This window comes from Rhodnius prolixus, unplaced genomic scaffold (assembly GCF_049639745.1).
Source record: "Rhodnius prolixus isolate KJV_2025 unplaced genomic scaffold, Rpr scaffold_10, whole genome shotgun sequence".
In the NCBI taxonomy this organism is placed as follows: domain Eukaryota; kingdom Metazoa; phylum Arthropoda; class Insecta; order Hemiptera; family Reduviidae; genus Rhodnius; species Rhodnius prolixus.
In genome coordinates, this window is record NW_027411615.1 from 27,133,395 (window position 1) to 27,154,781 (window position 21,387).

Sequence of the window (21,387 nt, forward strand, 5' to 3'; positions counted from 1 at the left end):
CATCTAGCAACCGCTAGAATTTATTTATTGTCGGATTCGATTCCCGACTTTAGGCTTTGGATTTTATTTAATGGTTAATAAAATGAATTTTTATTAAAGTATGCTTGTGCTATCCACCTCTGCCTCGACTCCTACATGGCAGCTGGGAGAAAAGCAATTGATTATTCTTCTAGGAATTAGCAAAAGATCATTAAACAAAAATATTTCATGTTTTAACACCTTATTTAACTTATCAGTTTATAAACATCAATTTCACCCTACATTATAACCGATTGTTTTTTTCTTATTCTTTTTGAAAATAAATAAATCGACCATATAAGTACCTACCATTTATCTTTGTACTTAATATTAGCTTTAAGAGACAGAAGCAATAGCTTTTTAATCATATTAGGACACAATTTTCTCTTTTTCCGGTTGGTTTTACTTTTTATTTTTGAAAATAGATCGACCCAGTACGTACTATTTAACATCGTCCTTACTATTAGCTTTTGGAGATAGAAACAGCAGCTTTCCAGTCAAATTAGAAGACAATTGGTATTTATTTTTATGCTTTTTCATTTTTATTTTACAAATTAGAATTAGAGATGAATCTATTGTAATTTCGAAACACATTACCAGAAAACAAAAGAAATTCTTTTTTCTTATTTAGGATAGGTGCTTATTAGGTTTTTATATGATTTTAATTTTATTTTTAACTGTTACCTGCATCATTTTCTTACTTCAATATGCTAGTATTAAGGACAATGCAAACTGGTACAAACAGGGTCGATCTATTTTCAAAAATAAAAAGTGAAAACCATCGGAAAAAGAGCAAATTGCCTTCTAATTTGACTAGAAAGCTACTATTTCTGTATTTCAAATATTAAAGATAATACTAAATGGAACGTGCAGGGTCGATCTATTTTTTTTAGGCAATCGCTTCTTAGCTTCATCAATTCATAGTCTTAATACATGTATTAAATTAAAAATCAAGTTCTCTTAAAATTATTTTTTTAAAATAACAAAAATTATTGCAACATTCCACAAAATTTAAATATTTTTCCAAATTACTCTTCTAGCTTATAATGAATAAAAGTGTTAGAGCGCATTTTTGCTAAACAGTAATTCCTATTCACTAGGTGCTTATTAGGTTACTATCTTAGGCAGTAGCTTCATCTATTAATATGCGTTGGGGGTGCAGACTACAGTACCACTAAAGATCCCGAAGTGGAAGACCAGTTGGAGGCTCTCAAGAAACTGAAATCATAGAATCCTATGAAGTTTAATTCCAGAGTTTATTTCTACATCTTGGAACGATGTCACTAACTAATCTATTTAAATCGAAAATAGATTTACAAAGAAAAAAAAATTAATTATGTATTATACAAAATTTAGGGGATAAATTTCTGCAAAACTAATTGGAGAAAAATTCTTGGAATTGATCCAATTAAAAGAGAACCTTGAATATGGTAAATTAAATAGTTAACTGCTATTGATTTGATCCAATTATAAGTATAAATTAGTCCATGAACAGACAAGACAGAAGACACATCAACCCTCTAATGATGTAAAACAGTATATTGTGAATTAGCCCTGAAGATGACCTAGTCCCTAGGTCGAAAGCTTGGCATAATAAAGTTTACAATGACTGATTTAGTATTTATTTTTTCATCCTAATGAAACTATGAATCAGTCACCAAAAATAATGAGATATAGAAGGTTAAATTTTAGAGGTTTTTAAAGGTGCTTAATCTCTGCTATAACCCTAAATTCTCTTTTCAGTTTTATTGTTATTAACACTGGATAAAGGGCATAATTGAGTTCAATCAGAAAAATAATTTTGAACAGAATTAAAAATTAGTGCTAATTATTTATGTATATTTAATGTACATTTTATTTTATTTTATTTTATTTTATTTTTTTTTTTTGGCATTGGCTTCCGCCATACAGCCAGCATCGTCTAGGTGCTTATCACTAGAATATCACTTACTCTCCATTCTTACCTACAAATACATTCGCTTCACACATTCATCATTCTACTATATACCGCTATTTACATAAACTACTGCTAATGGATGCAGCAGCACTCTGTGCTCCTGCCATCCTTCTCGCTTAACCAAAATTAAAATCACGTAATCCTTCTCTAAGCATTTTGTTCCATTCATTCTAATTCGGCTATAGCTTCTAAATACATTCATATTTCATTGCTAGCTCTGCTATCGACTTAAGCACATAACTGTTGGTGGAGAATATAATGTCTTCGTAGCGAAATGGTGCATCTAAATACCTGTATATATCGTCAAACATTCGTTTCCTTTCTACCACATAACGTGGACATATCATTATTACATGTTTGAAATCTTCCTCCTCATTGCAATCTACGCAAAGAGGAGAGGACCTTTTGTTGATCCTGTGTAGATACGATCCGCACACCGCGTGGTTCGCTCTCAGCCTGCTTATTGTCGTAACAACCCATTTATTAGTGACAGTTCCCTTAAACCATGGTTGTCTAGGTAACTGATCTGCCATAGTTTTATAGAATCTACCTTTATCACCATTATTGTAATCTGTCTGCCATTTTTGTAGTGCTGCTTTTGCAATTATACACTTGATATCGGTGTGTGGTAATTTATAATTAGCCATTTCCCCCAGTATTGGTGGCTTCCTTTGCAAGTGTATCAACAATTTCATTCTCTTTTATACCACAATGACCTCTTACCCACAAAAAATTAATGCAGACTCCCTTCTCTTTAAAAATGGCAATAGTTTCTACAATCTCTGCGATAATGTGATTCATTCCTGCAGACTGGTTGTGTATATGTGATAATTTACACAACGCACTCTGGCTGTCACTAATAATGGTATATTTTTTCTCCGACAACGAATAAATATATTTTAAAGCCGTTAAAATAGCAATTAGCTCCGCTGTATAGATGGACGCCTCATCTTCTAATTTAATTATCGTAAAATAGTTCCGAACCGGATCATACACAGCACTTCCGACTTTATTATTGATTTTGGACCCATCTGTAAATAAACGATATGAGCCCGGATAATGGGAAGAAATGTAATCTTCGAAGGCCGCAGTTCTCATCTTTTCCGGTACCTTTATCAAGTCGAAGGAAGTGTTAACACTTAATTCGCTCAATAAATGTTCGTATTTTAAGTTGTACACATCTAACTTATTATTCGAATATACCTTATCTCTAAAGGTAGAGATTCTAATAAAACTTTCTGTGTAAATGGGGCCTTTCTTTTTTGTCCAATATTTGTGAGTGAGGACTTCGGTATTTAATTGGCTTATTTTGTTATAAATTATTCGGTTCGTGGCTAATTTTTTTAAGACATTTATCATTATTATTACAAAAAATTATTGTGAATGAATTGGCCAGTAGTAGTATCTGTGACATCTAATAAATTCTAAAAAATATTAATGAAAAGTTAATATACTAAAATTACATAAATGATTTCAATGAAGTAATAACGAAATCTTAGGTGCTTATTGACCGTTTAATCAACCAATATACTTAACTTTTTAAACTGTAAGTTTTTGTTTAGGTGTTCATAGAATGGAATGTATAGCAACATCTTGTATGCATTCCATATTCAATTCCAAGTTCGTTTAATCGGTAGAAAATAACAAAAAAACAGCTCTGTCTAATCTGCGAGTATTGTACCTTTACTGTAAAGCAAGTAAAGCAAGACCATTGGTGGAATTATATTTTATATATTTATAGTCAGTAGGAACAATGATTTATAAAGTTACCTAATTGGAGTTTTTTTTAAGTCAACAGTTTAATTTTTAATCGTACCAGCTTGTTAGTAGTATTACCATTTTGTTAATCCGATATTTAGAGATAAATGAGGATAATATCGGAAGAATTGCTTGTACATGAGGCACAGAAGGCAATAGCAAGCTAACAAGCCTTAATAATTTCTAAAGACATACTTAACGATTATTTTATAACCTAGCATAAGTAATTGGTGTAGTAATAGTGGTATATTACAACACGATTACAGTTCAAGTTGGCACCAAGTACAATATTTCAGCCTGGATGATCGATTGTGGCCTTTATAATAAATCACTTGAGACCATACTGTCATCAAGTTACTGAGGTCACTTTTCCGACTAATGCAACCACTCTTCCAATCTTTAAGAAATCTTAAGAGTTTGAGCCGACATTTCTAAGTTCTTCATCTTTCAGGTAATACTATTTGATACGTCAAGAGTCATCAATGATGCTCTGAATTGATAGTCAGATTAAAAAAATGTCAAAACCTTTTAAATTGAGCTTTTGTTTTAACGTAAATTGAATCAAAGTTTGTGATTGGTAGTCGAAGCCATTTCAGTCTCCGAACAACGTTCTCAAAATTCTAGACAACAACGTTCATGAACAAACAGCGTACATGTAAGAAATGGAAGTAGAACTTGGGAACACAACGTGGAAAATCTTATTACTAATCGTGCAGCTGATCTTTTCCTTTCTGGTTTTGGTTTTTCCTTTTAAGGCGTATCCTTAGAAGGGTATTGTCTTAGTGAACTCTCTCCTTCTCACAACGGACAACTCTGACTGTCAGTGACCTTTTTTCATTTGAAGTATGATGAACAATTTAACACAAGAGCCAAACTGATCTCTCTGATTGCTCTAATCCATTTGTTCAGAATCTCGCCTCCTCTGTCGTTCCTAACAATCTACCACGCTGACTGAATCGGCAGTGACCCCGGAACTTCCTTGAGAACTAAAGATCATCATAATCAATTTCCTGTAATGATTGCTATCACTGTGTAGATTCTCTCGCCCTTCTCTTCACGTACCATATACATGTTCCCTTCTTTACTCATACTTATTTTTTGTTTATACATAGATTATAAGTTACTGAATTAATTAAAAAATTGACTAATATTATTATTATATTACAGAAAGATTGTGCAAGAGGGGGTTTCACAAGAAATATGTGTTTTAAGAGGCCCTGAGTCCAAAAAAGTTGTTTTTATGAATTGATCTTTGTTTATCAATTCAGAAAATCCAAAAATGAAAAACCCTAGAAAGTTCAAAGTTGAAATATTAAATCGTAGTACCATGATAATCGAGCGGATAAAGGCGCGAACTTCGAGGCAGAATAGTATTGTGAAACTAGCTTCGATTCCTGGTCTTAGCCATTGAATTTTATTTAATGGTATAAAAATATTAATAAAATATATTAGCTATCCCTCTCCATGCTCGAAAAGCTCGCCAAAATTAAGCATACTTTACTTTTCATTTTTTATTTCGAATCGGTATCGCCATTAGACCTCCAAGTAATAAGTGAATTTTTCAGTCTTTATTTTATTTTTTATTTAATTTTCAATAAAATGGCTTCAATGATTTTCTTTTAACGTCATGCATATGTCGTTGCTCATATGAATGAGCCTGCATTACGTTTCCCTCTTAAGATTCATGTAAGTGTAATGTAAGCTTCATTTACTAAGAGACACTCAATATGAAAGTAAATTTCAAAAATTGGCGAATATCGGTTAAGCGAAAATGCTTTTTTACTGATTAAATTTTGACGGTATAAACAATTTTTCCGCATTTTCCTTGAATTCGTATCAAGATATTTCTTTCACAAATTAAAGTAAGAATGCAGTGCGATTGCAACAGATATATTTTTTTAATTAGCCTAAATTATTATTAAATTCAAATATATAATTAATTATTATTATTTACTGTGCAGGCCGATATACAATGCAGTTTAATTTTGATAAAGAAGAAACAATACTTTATGCAATTCAGAAGTTGTGCTTTTATATGGGCTTTCTGTATGATAACAACAGTTGGGCATCTATATTTCTCGTGCTTAAGGCCGTGATTATGGTTCTCCTGTCATTTCTTCACTTCACCTTAGCGGTAATGAATATTTTAAAACTATCTTCAATATTTGCATTTTATAAAATAAAAACAAAACTTTATTGAAATTATTATGTTTCTCGCAAAAGATAACTTGAATATTTAATTATTAACTTGACATAAATGGGTGATTTCATTCTATATTTACGCCTCTGTTTCCAAATGCTTACATTTATCTATAATCATTTTTCTTGCCTCATCAATCTCTAATCCTGATTCTTAGGGTTCCGAACTCCACTTCACTTACTAATACATACTTCATTCACATTGTTCTCGTCACTAAGTTCAGCATGTTTGAATAATCTCTGACACTTAAAGGAATTGCAGTGAAGTTTTAAATGGATTTGAGTTTTTATTCCCTGCTTTTTTTAATGTAATCCTCCCCAGTAGATCTTATTAAGTTCCAGTATTTAATGGAACCCAGAAGCAAAATATTTAGCATTGTCAACAATTTTCTATGGATTAGCCAAAAAATTAAATTCAAACAAATTTAATAATTTCTCAACCCAGCTTCTTTAAAGCTCGGACTGCGATGGTTTGCTCGCAAAATGATCTCAAAGTTCTCTTTAGTAAGCAAATTTAAATTTCTTTCGACATTGCATGATTGCCGGATCATCTGATTGGAAAACTGTGGTTACGTGAGCTTGTCTTTGGGTCCACAATAACGAGAGCTTTCTTTGATTGGTCGATTAACTTGACAGCCATTATTAAGATCATATGATGGTAAAAACAGTTGAAATAATCCCAAATTCCCAATCTTCTCAATAATACCATACTTTTTGAAGGTACAATTAAAAAGTAAAACATATTCAACACTATTTAGAAATTTCTAGTTATTTAAATCAACGTAATTTTCTGTTTCAAAGTTTTGAAAACTCTTTCTTTTTTCTTAGATTATACTAGATTCGGAGAAAGTGGGAAGGTTGAGCCTCATGGAAATTTTTCACTACTCTACAGTTGAAGGATATAGTCTGCTTGTGGTATTATCCTTTGTATACAAATCTAAACAAATCAAATTGTTCCGTCAAGCTTTAAGTGAAGAGATAAAACAGCGTAAAATGTTATTAACACCAAGACAAGAAAAAATCACAATAGATCTTAACAAATTTTTGGAAATATTCTGGAAATATGCTTATGGATTTATTATAGTTGTTGGTTTTCTTACACTAGTTAGGAGACCGTTATTTGATCGTGGATCAGCAATGGCAACTTGCTATGAAGGATGGCTTTGGTTCGAAGTGGATACATGGCCTAAGTAAGTAGCTATTTATTCAATCACAACTAGTCTTCAATTAAAAAAATGGTTAGATTCAAAGAAATGAATTCAAAGTCGGTTATAGAACATCAATTTATTTGAATCATGAATTACCATCTAGTTTCACATCTCAAGTCCCTTTCTAAAAATACATGTATAATAAAAAAGGTGCTGTGATTTTGCGAATTCCCTAGATTCACTGTAAATAAATGTGTTTAGCTAATGAATAAATCGAATGTTTGGCTATTTTTATTCATGTAATGATTGGCTGGAGCCAATAATTAATTTTCTTTAAAGTTTGACGTTTAATACACCTCTGGTATCATTCTTCAAGAACTAGAGAGGAGAGTTTTGTGATGCTGTCTAAGAAAAAAGTTAACAGTAACAAAGTAACAGTATCAGTAATCTTAGTAAAAAATGATTCTAAACAAAACGGCTCAAATAAGGTCCATCGTATTTCCTTTAACTATTTGTAGTTTACACCCTTTGGCTGTTGGAAGTAACTGGGGTAACAAGTCAACTAAAATAATTATTTATACGGAGATCGATAGATCAGTTATGGTTGCAAGAATTTATTTATTTGTGCCACTACTTAAAAATGCATGAAACTCTGGTCCTGTAGATTAAGGAGGAGATTTGGAGCACTCCGAAAGCCGTTGGTGGAAAAAGATGGAACATATTTTGGAATACATCTGAGTTGGGAAACATCTGAGAAAAATAAAAGCTTCCCCATATTCAGTAGCGATGATAAAAAAAATAATATATTTAGTTAATTCATGGCGACTAATGGTTATTATAGATGCTTCTTATTTTTTGCAAGTTCTCTTAGGGGTTTTGTTCATTTAATGATTAAAGTTTTTTTTTTAGTTTATTTATATTTTCATTCACAAATTAATATTAGAAAGTATCTAGTTTTTTTTTTTAAGCACTAAAAAACGTAAATGTTTTCATTGACTTCAAATGATTTTGAAATAAGTAAAATTACAAAGTTACTGCTTTAAATAAGCTGTGTCAGATGTATTTGCAAATATTTATTGATTACTACTTAAATAAACGTCATAATTATTGTAATTAATGAGCTGTGAAGTCATGGAGTAGTGCTGAACAAAAAAGTAAATTTATTAAAGATGCACTGAGTTGGTGAAGAAGTGTAAGAAAAGACAACGAATATTGACCAGACGACAGATATTTGTATTTATTGGTACGAATTTTTGCAAAAATAAGTAAGATATTTAAGTACTGAAAGATAAATGAAAGCATATTATCAAAGAAAATGGCAGACTTTAGAAAGAAGTTCTCACTACATAATAAATAATAAAATGGACAAATAGAAAAAAAAAAAAATCTTAATACTGTGCAGTTTCTGAAATTCTTTCGTCTATAAACATCAAGTGTGGGTCAATGGAAATCTAAAGCAGACTGAAGTCATAAAATCAAATATGAAAAAGGAGTAAACTTCTGTGGATAATTTAGAAGTAGCCACCAATCATGTAAAAAAAAAAATAGTAGTGATTTTTTGTTTTTAGAAAGAGGCCTTCAGGCCCTTTCTCAAAATGGGGAGTAGAACATGCAGCTGCATACGGTTGGTCTTGAGAACAAAGGGATGGTACTAAAACTCAATCTTTCTGGAAATGGATGATAAATTAAATGAAAAGTAAAGTATGTTTACTACAGTGTGTACGATGTTATGAAGCTGGCATTAAAAAGAAAAAACAAACGTAATGAATTTTAATTTAAAAAGAGGTTAGATGTTTTTTGTTTTTTTAGTAGTGGTTTATTTTGAAAATATTTTACAGGCAGAATATAATTCATACAGTCAAAAAAAAAAAAAGACAACTTCTAAAATCCACAAATTGCATAATTAAAAATTCATAATTTTGTTTTTAAATATTCATTTGTATCCTTATTTTTAGATGGGCTGGAGTAGCTATATTCCATGTATTAATAGCAGTGCACACTGTCCACATACAGTATCTTTCAATGATTTCACTTACCACGCATGTTAAATATTTAGGATCATTGTGTGAAATTTTGGCAGTGTATATAAAAGATTCATTTGAACGTAATTATTATGATGAACTTAATTTATCATATAAAAAATACATTAGTCGAGAAAAGTTTATTAAGATGAGAGTTAGCAAAATAATCCAGCAACATCAACGCTTGTTAAGGTAAACAAGTTTAATCAACTTCAAAGTTTTTCCTTGAAAATTTGTATTAAGGACAAAACTTCAGTGATATTCTCAAATGCAAACTAATATTCTTTCGTTTAAAATAAACTAAGACCAGTGTTTAAAAAAAAATTGTTAGCTAGAACCAAACACTGCGCTTTGTGTTTTTCAATGTAATGATTTTGATTTATCTGGTCTAAATTTTCGCTTAGTAATGACTAAGGAACGGATTTTTATGTATTTAAAAATGCCTAATATTTAATTAAAATATGCATTTATTTTCGTCAATTATGTGGAAAATATGTGATTTTCTTAAAATATTTTCTGGAATATTTAAGTAAAATGGACATTTTTTTTTATGAAAATGGATTTTTTTTTGGGGGGGGCAAGTTATAATTATTTATTCAAGAAAAGAACATTTTTACAATTTATAATAATTTATTAGGAACAAAATAATTTGTTTTTACAAGTTATAATGATTTATACAACAAAGAACATTTTTACTATTTATAAAAAGATGTGTTAAATTTTCAATTTTGAAAACTTCTCCCTTCGAAATTGTTTGCAACCACATGAAATTTCAAATGTTGGAACGTAAAGTGACGACGATCTGGGCGTAAGATGGACTTGTAACGACTAAAAGATCGTTCAACATCTACAGATGTTACAGGTGCCTTGCTGAAAGAAGTTATCTCGTTGGTTGTAAAGGGTACACGATGTTCTGAGGTGACTTCTGTTCCACTGATAATATCAGAAATCTTGCAGATGGTCTCCCATCCTATGTTCTTGCTCAGTACTTCTACCAGTTTTGATCTGATCAGATCTCCCTTACTCCCAGGAAAAAGTTCTGCTAGAAACTTGCGAAGATATTTAGCAACCAGTTGTTTGTTTGAGGCCGATGTTCGTGGCATTTCACCCAAAAAAGAATACACTAAGTGACCGAACGAAATGAATTGGACACTTCAACGAACGAGCTGAAAGAACAGACAACGTCAGACAACTTCAAAGAACTAACAAGTGCCCGTCACTGTTTAGCAGCATTCTGTGTAAATTACAACCACCATTGTACCCACTGTGATTCACAGCCCTACAGTCTGTGGTTCACAGTTCCTGTCAACCACTTCCCAATTATGAAAATATGCCCAAAATGAAAAATATGTACATATTTTGATTAAATATGTAGAAAAATTTATTTATTTTAATCAAATATGTATAAATATGCGATAACATCCAAATATGTGGAAATATGTGAAATAAAAGTAGACTCAAACGGCTTAAAAAGTGTCAGTATGAATACTTCTAGTTGAAAAACGTCTGTAAATTGCCTAGAAAAAAATATGTAAATACATACGAATCCGTTCCCTAGTAATGACTTACTGAGTAGAAAGATTTAGTCTATTTTATTAAATTAAGTGATTTATAAGAATTTTATTTAATTTCAGTTTGATTGATATGTTCAAAGATTTGTACAACGCATTTTTACTGTCAGTGGCCCTCGTTACTGGTTTAGTGATCTGTACACTAATTTATATCGTAACTGTAAGCAGCTGAATTAATTTTATGTAGCAAGCATTTTCTTCCATAACTTTATTCATTTTAAGCGTTTTTTTAGGATCCAAATAGTTCAACAACTTTGATCATTCAATGCACAAGTTTACTTGCAGTTGAAGGTACTTATGTTAGTATTTATTGCTGGGTTGGCCAACAGTTAACTGACAAAGTAAGTATTGCGTTTGGTTCTAACTCAGTTTTATGTAGCTGCTGATCTTTAGATTTTCTTTTCCTAAGACCCTCTTACAGTTTACTGTCCAGTGATGGACAGTGTTGTCTGTAACGAGAGAACACTGATCATAGGCCGGCAGTGCACTGAAAAAAAGGGTATTAATGCACTTAGATGTTGATGCGCCTAAAAAAATAATTAATAAATAAATAGTTGTATGTTTTTTTATTGTATTTGCCCAACCTAAGTAAGTTTATTTTTTTTTACTACTTTTGTGCTGATTTCCTCTTCTTGTAATGGATAAAAATTTTAGTGTGCAGTTATAAGAAACGCTATTTTTGATATCGCTTGGTACGATCTGCCAATAAGTGAACAAAAATCACTTCTTAATATTATGATTGCTTGTACCAAGGATCAGGTTCTAATGGCCAGCGGACTACAAGAATTTTCAATGAAAGGTTTAAGTGAGGTATAGTTAAAGTTTTGTCTACTATCCTGGTTGTGAACTTACATAAATAACACAAGTTTGGCTTTATATTAGTGACTGCTTGTTATTGTTAAGTTTGGATATACTATTATTATAAATTTACTTAAAATATGTATATTTTGTTAATTTCTTAAAAATTCACTTACTATTTCTGTTTGGTTTAGCTTCTGAAAGCAACTTTTAGCTGCTTCAATATGTTGAAAGCTATTCGCTGAACTGTTCTAAAATGCCAGACAAGAAGCGTTGTAAAAGCCATAAAATCTAATCTAGAAAAAAAGAAGAAGTATTTATATGCAATTTTTTTTAGTTTTTAATGAACTAAATCAAGGAAGAGCAAATCTAAGAGTAGATAAAAGTTTGTACTTTGATATACACTGTTTGCTTAAAAACAATATACCTCGAAATAAAGCAGAAATGTTTGTTACAGAAAAATAAATAAAAAAAATCAATATACAAAAGTCCTGTCATTAAAAAATTATAAATTATTGAAACTATGTTAAAATTCATTTTGTTTTTGAGTATTTTTGTTTTTCTTTGTTTATGCATTTTTCTTTTTCTTTACTTCATAAAATGGTATCTTTTTAGTTCTGTTTATTTGATAATTGATAATATTTTTCTTCATTTTAAGCCACCTTATAGTAATAATAAAATTACACATCCATCCATTATTCATACCGGGATCATGATTTATGGAATTTTTTTATTTGTATTCTCAAAACTCTTATTTCCTTTTTGTTTTTACCATGAAAACATTTCATGTACAGTATTTTTAAATTCTTTCAAGTTTTAAAAAATAAATCAGAGTTACAAAAAGAGTTGGTCAATTTTTATTTATTTAATTAGACTCTTATGTCTCAAAAATTATTATGACATTCCAGATTTTTCCACCACTTTAGCAACGGACGCAGACGATACAATGAAAGCATCCTCGAACAAAGAATAAACCAATGCATTTCTGGCACACTAACGTTTGAAGATGTAGTTTAAACTGGCTTCGAAGATGGAAGATAAAGCTGATATTTAAACATATAAATATTATAAGTGAATCTATTGTGAAACATAAATAGCTGAAATAGTGTGGGAAGACGCCCTCAGTGAGGAAACACCGTTAAAACTTCAGATCACTGGATGCGGAGTTGTTTCTTGATGAAAGATGATCGTGAGAACAGGTTTCAATCTTCTAGGAAGATTTTGTTAGGGATGGTGATTGAGGAAAAATTGAATGAGCGATTGGGATGGTTATAAAGGATGGTAATAGAAATTTTCATTGCAATTTTTAATTAGTTATTTTGCAAAAAAAAACAATTGAGTTCTGGATAAAGTTTGAAGTTGGATACATAGAAGTTTATTCGTGTCACAGGTAATTTGTCTGATTTCTATGATTGAAATGATTGCGTACAGTAAAAGTTACAGTTCAAAAGCATGGATGAATCCCAAACCTTGCATACGTACAGTGACTCCCATTAATATTGGGACACCTTTTACAAAATGAATTAAAGGAAAATGAAAACAACAGACAAAAGTTTGGGATTTTTTTTTTTTTTAAATAACATTAGCAACATCTGTGGAAATTATATATAAGTATAAATCGATGAAATTCCAAACTGTTAGGTAGCACTTTTTGAAAAAGTGTAAAATAAGGCTCTCAAAAATATTGGGACACCAGAAGTGCTAGAGTTTAAATGTTTAATATTTAAAATCTCCTACTATTTAATATTTGGTTGGTAATAATTTAATAATTGCTTTTTGACTTACAATAGCCCTCAAACGATCAGGCATAGGTGAAACAAGTTTTTGGTTAATTCAGGTGGTGTTTTTTTCCTATTCTTCCAGGAAACATCGTTTTAATTCATTTTTGTTAGATATTATTCGTTTTTCTTAAAGCACTGGCTAAATATTGCCATAAATGTTCAATGGGATTATGATCTGGTGACTGTGGAGAGGTTTGGAATACTTTTGGGCAATTGTATAACAGTCACTGACGTATCACCCAAGCCGTAGGTTTGGGGTCGTTATCTTGATAGAATTTAGAAGACCCTAAAATACCAAATGTTTGGGCATTTTTTTCAAATTATATTTTAATATATTACTATAAACCATTTTGTGGATCATTCCATCAATAAACACTAATTCTCCAAATCCTGATGCGGACATCCAGCCCCAAACCAGAACTGACCCACCTCCACCCGGAGGTGCAGCTTTAAAACCCTTTAAAGTTGGCTGTAAATTCTTCTTTTCGAGTTCAGCATTCGCTTTCCTCCAGACCATAACCCTTCCATCTGACTGGAAAACATTAAATTTTGATTCATCGCTAGAGTATATCATTCCAAAAGTCACTATTTACATTGAAATATTTTTCGGCAAATTTCACTCTCTTAACACGATTTATCTTACTGACAAAAGGATTCTTCCAGGCTACTCTACCATGATAGTCGAGTTTTCTTAGCACTCTCCGAACTGTTTCTGCTCCTTTTTTGCTCTCTGAACATGTCAAAAATTTCACATAGAAGTTTTGGAGCACTAAGTCGGTGATCTTTTTTAATTCTTTTAATATATAACGCTGCTCTCTGCTGCTCTCTCTCAAAGCAGCTGAGGACGGCCTTTTTGTGGGGTTGAAACAATTCTTTTTTCTTTTTGGTAACGCTGAATGATGTTCCACGCAGTAGATGTTTTAGGTCCGATCAGTTTTTCTGTCTCTCTAACACTTTTTATTGTCTTTGTGCAAAGAAATTATAATATTTCTTTGTTCAATCGTTGTATTTGTATTTTTGCGCGACATGTTACACCTGGCTTGATTTATATAAACTAATTTAATTATTAATTTCATATTGAATATATGCTTAAGGTATATATTTACAAATTGTATAAATATTCGGGCAAAACCTTGGACAAACTATAAATTATAATAGTGTCCCAATATTTATGAGAGGTAGAATTTGCTCTTATTATTATATATATTATTTTTTAATCTACCAAAACATTTTTATGTACTTATTTAAATAGTTTTTATTTAATTAATAGTAATTATAAAATGAAATGAATTCATAAAAATTTGAATAAATGGGTGCCACTTTTAATTTTCGTCAATTTTTAACTTCTGTATGTACTGTCCCAATATTAATGGGAGTCACTGTATGTCCAAAAGGATTTTATAGAAAAGTGATTCAAATCAAGTGAGAAATTTTAAACAACTGCTAATAAGCCTAAAAAACAATTTATAACATGTGCAAAATTCAATCCTTCTAGGATGAAGAGAAAATAACAAGTACAGTAAATAAAATGCAACCATAATCAGGTATGAATTGTTATTAACTGCCGTAGATTCATTTTAAATTAAATTCTAATTCTGATTACATGTATTTCTTTTATCGATCTTCGCAAAACTTTTACCTAATCTTTACAAAATAAAAAAAGAAAATTAATATTTTCATAATGAAGGTCAAAATTATGGGAATGAACCTTGAAACCTTGTAAAAGTTCTGAAGTAGTTGTATAATAAATTGCAAAGAATTCTCCATAACCAATGAATAAAACAAACATTTAGACAGAATTTGTTCGTTCTATGACCCACCATTTTACCAATCAGATTAAGTAGTTTATTGATGCGTAATTACTTTTAATAGTTGAGTAATTATTAACAGAAATAAAGCAATTTACATCCGTAAATGATTAATGCAGTTCTAGAAAAGTTTCTCAAAGATGGGATCTAATTTGATTATTTCCTGGGATTAGGTACATTGAATTCTTAATTGAAAGTATATTCACGATGTAATAACTTAATTACATTTCAGCATTACACAAACTTGGCCTAATAACAATTAGCATCAACTTATTAGTAAGGTAAATGTACACAGTTGAAAGCAGTTCATATTTTATGCTTCTAACCTACTTCTTTCTTTAAGTGGGAGTAACAAGAAATTAAAAACGTTACTATATTTTGTGATAAAAGCAAAACTGATGAAATTATTGCAATTCGCTCATTGTTCTTTGAAATCCTGTGAGCTATTGGGGAGATTTATTTAGTTGAAGTTTAGCTAAGCTTAATTGTTATTAATTATAATGCATTTTCTAAAACTTTTAAGAAGTAAGGTGAGCGAACCAAAACAAAATACATGTATAAAAATTATGAAGTTCAATAATTTAAATAATTCTAGCGTTTATTTTTAATGTGTCCGTTACATGGAAGATCCTATTCATACTAGTTCAAACATGATTTAACAACGTTCAAGATGCAAATTACAAGAGCCGTTGGTTTTTGGTTTCCTCAACGAGATCTCTTTATCATTTTTTTTGTCAGACATCTCTCAGTTTTTTAAAGTTTTACTCTTTAATACACTTTAAATGAGCCCTTAACAAAAGGTTTTAATAATTTATTATTATTATTTTTTGTGAAGAACAGTGAAGGTTTCTGCAAGTGTATTTTTGATTTCTGTTAGAATAATTTTTTTACATAACTTTTTTGGATCAAAGTGATGAGTAACTTCGTTTCTATTTCTTTTTGTCCCTCTCATGAGCTAAGTACATCAGTGGCAGTTATCCTATTTAATATTATTCAAGTAGTTAAAATCAAAAAGTGAAGACAATATTTGTTTCCTCTTGTTTGCTCTTTCAATATTACAAAATGGTGATAGTAATTCAAATTATTTTATTAAATTCCATAAAGTACAAAACTTTTTCTTCCAGTTAATAAACCTGTTGGTCCAAAACCCTGAAGAAAGTACTTTCTACATAGGAGCAAAGATAGTAAAAAACGTTGGTGCTTATTATGACAACACTTGGGCCGCTGTGTTCCACATATCAAGAAATTTTCTAACCCTCTTAACTGGGATGATGCAATTTATTTTGCAGGTGAGTGAATCATTTAGTTTTTTAATTAATTGCCTTATTCCTTAGGCTTTATGATATCTGAGCGGTTAGAGTAGAACGCAAACCGCCAAACTTGGAGTATTGTGATACTGGATTAAACATCCGATCTTTTTCTTTGGATTTATTTAACAAGATGACAAATTTTAGGATAACATATCGTAGCTTCCGTCCACAAAATCTGATCTGTAGGACACTTTTCAAACTAAAGTTTTCTCTTTTCTTCTAATTTTCAAAATCTTTATTTAATCTTACTCAACACATCACCTTCTTATATTTAAAACGGATAAGACATTCAGCCTACATTGTTGCACAGTTAATTTGATGTGATTTTTAATATTTTTTAAACGAGAAAATGAACGCTCAGAACTGCCTTTTGTGACCTTTACTTAGTACGCCCTTCCTCGTTTTTTAAATACTTGCTTAGTTCTTGAGAACTACTATTTTAAGTACTTTGCTTTATTTTTATTTTCCAGATTATATTCAACTTCAACAAAATTGAAAAATTAACAATTCTGGAGATAATACATTTCATTTTTTTGTACTTGTTTGCTATTTCATTAAGTTGTGGTCTGTTAGTAAGATCACGAAGATTTAAGTCCTTGTATACCTTAATTAAAAATGAATTTGGCAAAGAAACAAAATCTTTGACTGTTGAACAACAGAAAGTAGAAAAAGATGCTAGTGACTTTACACATCGATTTATAAAAATATCATTAGTATTATTTTATTGGGCTTGTATATTTACCATTAGTAGACGACCATTATTTGAAAGGACTTCTGAAATGACTTTAATGAATGAAGGATGGATGCCTTTTGAAGTAAACACCTGGTTTAGGTAAGTAATATAATTAATATTAATATTTGTCCTAAATACCTACAAATGTAATCAAATAGTAGCCCGTTGTAAAAGCAATTAGAACTTAAACTAGTTAGTTGTCTGCCCAGTAGTTGACAGTTTATTTTGCTAGGGCGAGAAAGTTACCATGTGTAGATTTTCTTATTTAAGTATAACACAAACCACAAAATGACAACTCAAAATTTAACGGACAAAAAGGGCATCCGTGGCTATACAGATGAAGTAGTAAGAGATGCACAAAATATTAGTAAAAAATATGGACGTAAGAGGTTAACTAATTTTTTAGAAACCGCAACATTACATTTATCGCTACAATACCCAAAGAGGATATCCATTAAAATCAAAGATAGAATTGAAAACAAATATTAATGTATAAAATTAAGTGCAGCTAGAAAGGAAATTGTAGCACACGAGAAAGACATGAATTATAGGAAACAGAATTTTCTCTTACTCCTAGCCTTTTTTCAGTTCACCGTCAGGTAAAGGACTGTGTTCTTAACGAAAGAATACTGCCTGGAGGCAGCAGTGGAAAAGAAAATGCGGAAAAAGACTGGACGACTGTGAGATTAAATGTTGAGCCCTGAATAATAATAACAAAGGTTATTCCAGTACTTTCAACAATGGCAACTTAACAGTTGTAGACAAAGAGAAGAACAAAGAAATGTATAAGATATGATCCACAAAGTAAGGAAAGTAATTCATCTAATTATAGACCGACCAACCATAATAACACTTTCATGCCAAAGCTATTTTTCAAATTCCAAAAAATATAAACTAATTTAAATAAAAATCAATTTGTCTAGAAAATATTTTAAAAAAGATAGGTCTTTTTAATGCTTAGTATCAGAAGTAGAGCCTCCGCAAAAATTAAATTTGTCTTTTCAGATTAGAAGAAAGTTAGAGAGTAAAGTTGAGAATATCGCTATTCTCCTTACTTGGTGTAAAAGAAGTTAAAAACTGGTTAATCTACAATGTATTCTATGCAATGTGCAACTACGATATGTAGTATGCTTCTTTAAAATCATTGTGGTATATACAATATAATTATTTTGCTTAAGAAAGCTTTCTTAGTCTAAAATATCTACACACAAAATTAAAAAAAATGAGAGAGATCAATTATTCTAGGAACATGTAATTATTCTTCCCAATGATCCAAACTTCCTTTCGCCAAATATCAAAATAAATAAATAACAAAACAAAGAAATGAATTCTTTTGTATCGTCTGAAAAGTTGCAACATTTCTGATATCTATAATAAAAGTAAAGTAGAAATAAGCAAATTATTGATTTCAGGTATACTGTCGTATGTATTTTTCAAACTGTAGTAGCTCTAAACTTAGCTACAATATTTTGGGCTCTCTTGGCTACATATGTGACATATTCTAAGCAAATTTGCTCACAGTTGGAAATATTATCACTTTATATAAAAGATACCTTTGATTACAACTCTCCAGCTCTCACTGAAACAAAATCATCCAAATTAACAACAGCTAAATACAAGAAGCTCAGATTAAAGCTGATAATCCAACGTCATCAAGTCTTGTTAAGGTAATCAAGATGAACGCATGCATACATTACTTATACAATATATTATCATACTTTTTTCCACCATAATAAAGAGGAAAAATCTAGAAAATGGTTTTGCTAAGTTTATTAGATTCCTGTGTGAGATTCGACGTTTGAATCCATTGGTAGGTCCTTAGATTTTCTTACAGTAAACTGAACTAACAAACTACATTGTTTAGAACTCTGTTCAGAGGCCTGCAATGAACTGAAAAATTCTCCAGGCGCTGATCGGTCAAAATCGAGATTTTGACGCACCTTGAATTTAAAAAAAATCATCTAGTTTTAGGGCCGCTCTACGTCCATTGCATGGTTGTAAATGATATTATGTATTATTAATATCGGAGCACTGTTGCTTGTAATTTCTTTATATTCTAATTGAGCTTTACTAATTTTAAATAAATGCTGATAAAAAAAAAATTCTTTATTATTGAATGAAAATGGATGTCTGGAAATAATGAAGTTCTGGAGTCAACCATTTTTAACTTTGAAGAATTTCGATGTACATAGGTCAGTTTTTAAGGGTAAAATTGTTACTTTTACTGCAACATTTTAATAGATACTTTAAAAAATGAGCGAGTTCGATTTGAAAATTCCGATCTTTTAATGCACTAAGTACCATTGAATCATGAATTGACTAAAATATATAAGTGGAAGAACAACCAAGTATCTTTGGGAAAATGATGTAAATTCCAATACACCTTCATATTGATGTAACTATCCAAGAAATATTCAGATAACTGGAAAGTTATTTTTGGGTATTCTGGGACTGGTGTGGATGCTATAAAGGCCGCCTGGCACCAGTAAGAACACAATAGATCTTTAAGTTTGCAGTTTATTGTTCGTCCCAGAGAGTGGGGGACGACGAAAACAGAAAGTTGCTGAATCATTGTTCTAGAGTTTAAGCAGCACAATAACAGAAGAATCATTTTTGGTTTCATTAGTGCTTCCAATTAGGCGCCACGGTAGCCGAGCGAGACCTGTGAAGTTAATATGTATTGTTCTACTGGGTTCGATTCCCGGTCTTAGGTCTTGGATTTTATTTAATAAATAATAAAAGAATTTACAGTAAAGTATGTATGCTAGTCGCCTCCGTCCACGACACCTAATTGGTAGTTGGACGTAAAGCCCGTCTGAAAAAATAGGTAATTACTTTACTTACTTACTACTTTACTTGTGCTTCCAATTTTCAGATGCCTCAACTTATTCCAAGAAACTTACAGTTTATTATTGTTTGGTGTGAGTTTTAATTGTGGATTGGTTATGTGCACAGCTATTTATATGGTAACTGTATGTTTTTTGTTTCCATTTTGTTTTTTTACTGGCTTATCAGTAAAGATTGTCAATTCTAATGTTTTGCTTGATTTGTCTTTATTCATTACAGGATCCACAAAGTAATTTTTTCTTAATTCTTGAATTTGTTAATCTTCTTGTACCAGAACTGGCACTCACTGGATGTTACTGTTGGTTTGGTCAACAAATGAAAGATTGGGTAATTTCTAACTCCTTTGATAAAATTCTGGCTTCAGATGAGTCATTTAATTTACTCTGGCCTTTTGCAGTGGACTAGAATCGGAGAAACAGTTTATGATTCCTCTTGGTATATGGAACCAATAACAATTCAGAAGGCTCTTTTAAATATGTTAACAATAAGTAATAAAAATAAGGCGCTTAAAGGAGCTGGTTTGCAAGAATTTTCTTTAAAAGGCTCTAGCGAGGTACAGTCTACGTATTTATATATGCAAAATATTTATTAAAACGTTTTTACTTGAAAGTGCAAAAGTATTATGATTGAAAACTTTATGATTTTCAATAAGTTTCTTATGAAAAGTTTCAAATTCAAAATATTTTTTATTATATTTTTAATAAAAGTAATATTCTTGTTTCAGTTACTTCAAGCATCTTTCACTTACTTTAACATGTTGAAAGCAGCTCGGTAATTTTCACATCTTTCTAGAGAAAGTAGAAAAGTTACTTCTAAAGATATGGCTTATTTATTTATACTCTAGTATTAACTAGTATTTGCACCCATCTTTTATTCATTATTTCGCTATTATTCATTGGTGTCATGAAAATTTTCGGCACATTACTTAAATTTGAATTATATAATAATAGCAAACTTAGTTACTCTTATTGTAGAAATAGAGAATGTAGTATAAACATAAAATACGCAAGAATACTTAGATAATTTGTCATGAATGATATAATTCTCTTATAAGTTATGATTTTAGCGCAAAAACATTTTTGTAAGAATTATAGCATTAGAATCAAATAAAAACAGTTTTACTATTAAATTTTTCGAATGCTCAATATCTCATCTGTAAGAATGAAATAAGATAAAATGACTTAATGATTTGGTAAATTAATGCATAATCGCTGTGAACCACTTCGCTCTTAAAGACTGCCGTCTCTGCACAGAGAAGAATCCACTTCTTCAGGCTTTCTGTGGTTATGACAGACTAAAATCATGGACAATATTCAAGTTGGCAATTCCAACATCGTGCAGAAAGTAAATAGACGACAGCATTAGATGAATGAAACTATTTGGGTTTTGCTTACCTAAACGTGGATTCCTGTTCAACATTCACGTACTCTACACGAAC

General features: G+C 30.7%; 2 protein-coding genes and 1 long non-coding RNA gene across 6 annotated transcripts; 2 read left to right on the forward strand and 1 right to left on the reverse strand.

Moving 5' to 3' along the window:
- Positions 1 to 557: 557 nt before the first annotated feature.
- Positions 558 to 11,766, reverse strand: LOC141456835 (uncharacterized). Its single transcript, XR_012460062.1, has 2 exons — positions 11,647 to 11,766; positions 558 to 1,236 (listed from the first exon to the last, which is right to left on the reverse strand). It is a non-coding gene; the product is annotated as an uncharacterized lncRNA (long non-coding RNA).
- Positions 3,981 to 11,800, forward strand: LOC141456834 (uncharacterized). Of its 3 annotated transcripts, XM_074133127.1 has the most exons (8): positions 3,981 to 4,184; positions 5,695 to 5,867; positions 6,761 to 7,122; positions 9,036 to 9,293; positions 10,736 to 10,832; positions 10,906 to 11,013; positions 11,327 to 11,482; positions 11,665 to 11,800. In XM_074133127.1, the coding sequence occupies exons 2-8, from the start codon at positions 5,706 to 5,708 to the stop codon at positions 11,713 to 11,715; spliced, it is 1,194 nt and encodes a 397-aa protein (XP_073989228.1). In that variant the 5' UTR covers positions 3,981 to 4,184; positions 5,695 to 5,705; the 3' UTR covers positions 11,716 to 11,800. The 3 variants fall into 3 exon arrangements, with proteins under 3 accessions (XP_073989228.1, XP_073989230.1, XP_073989231.1); XM_074133129.1 differs by lacking the exons at positions 3,981 to 4,184; positions 5,695 to 5,867 and adding an exon at positions 6,576 to 6,652; XM_074133130.1 differs by lacking the exons at positions 3,981 to 4,184; positions 5,695 to 5,867 and adding an exon at positions 6,603 to 6,665.
- A 3,625-nt stretch (positions 11,801 to 15,425) lies between these two features.
- On the forward strand, positions 15,426 to 20,808 carry LOC141456666 (odorant receptor 4-like). 2 transcript variants are annotated; one of them, XM_074132829.1, is made up of 8 exons: positions 15,426 to 15,589; positions 16,184 to 16,348; positions 16,840 to 17,201; positions 18,515 to 18,769; positions 19,978 to 20,068; positions 20,169 to 20,276; positions 20,347 to 20,502; positions 20,674 to 20,808. In XM_074132829.1, exons 1-8 carry the CDS (start codon positions 15,560 to 15,562, stop codon positions 20,722 to 20,724), a joined length of 1,218 nt encoding a protein of 405 aa, XP_073988930.1. In that variant the 5' UTR covers positions 15,426 to 15,559; the 3' UTR covers positions 20,725 to 20,808. The 2 variants fall into 2 exon arrangements, with proteins under 2 accessions (XP_073988930.1, XP_073988929.1); XM_074132828.1 differs by having other exon boundaries at positions 15,442 to 15,589; positions 19,978 to 20,074.
- The last annotated feature ends 579 nt before the right edge of the window (positions 20,809 to 21,387 follow it).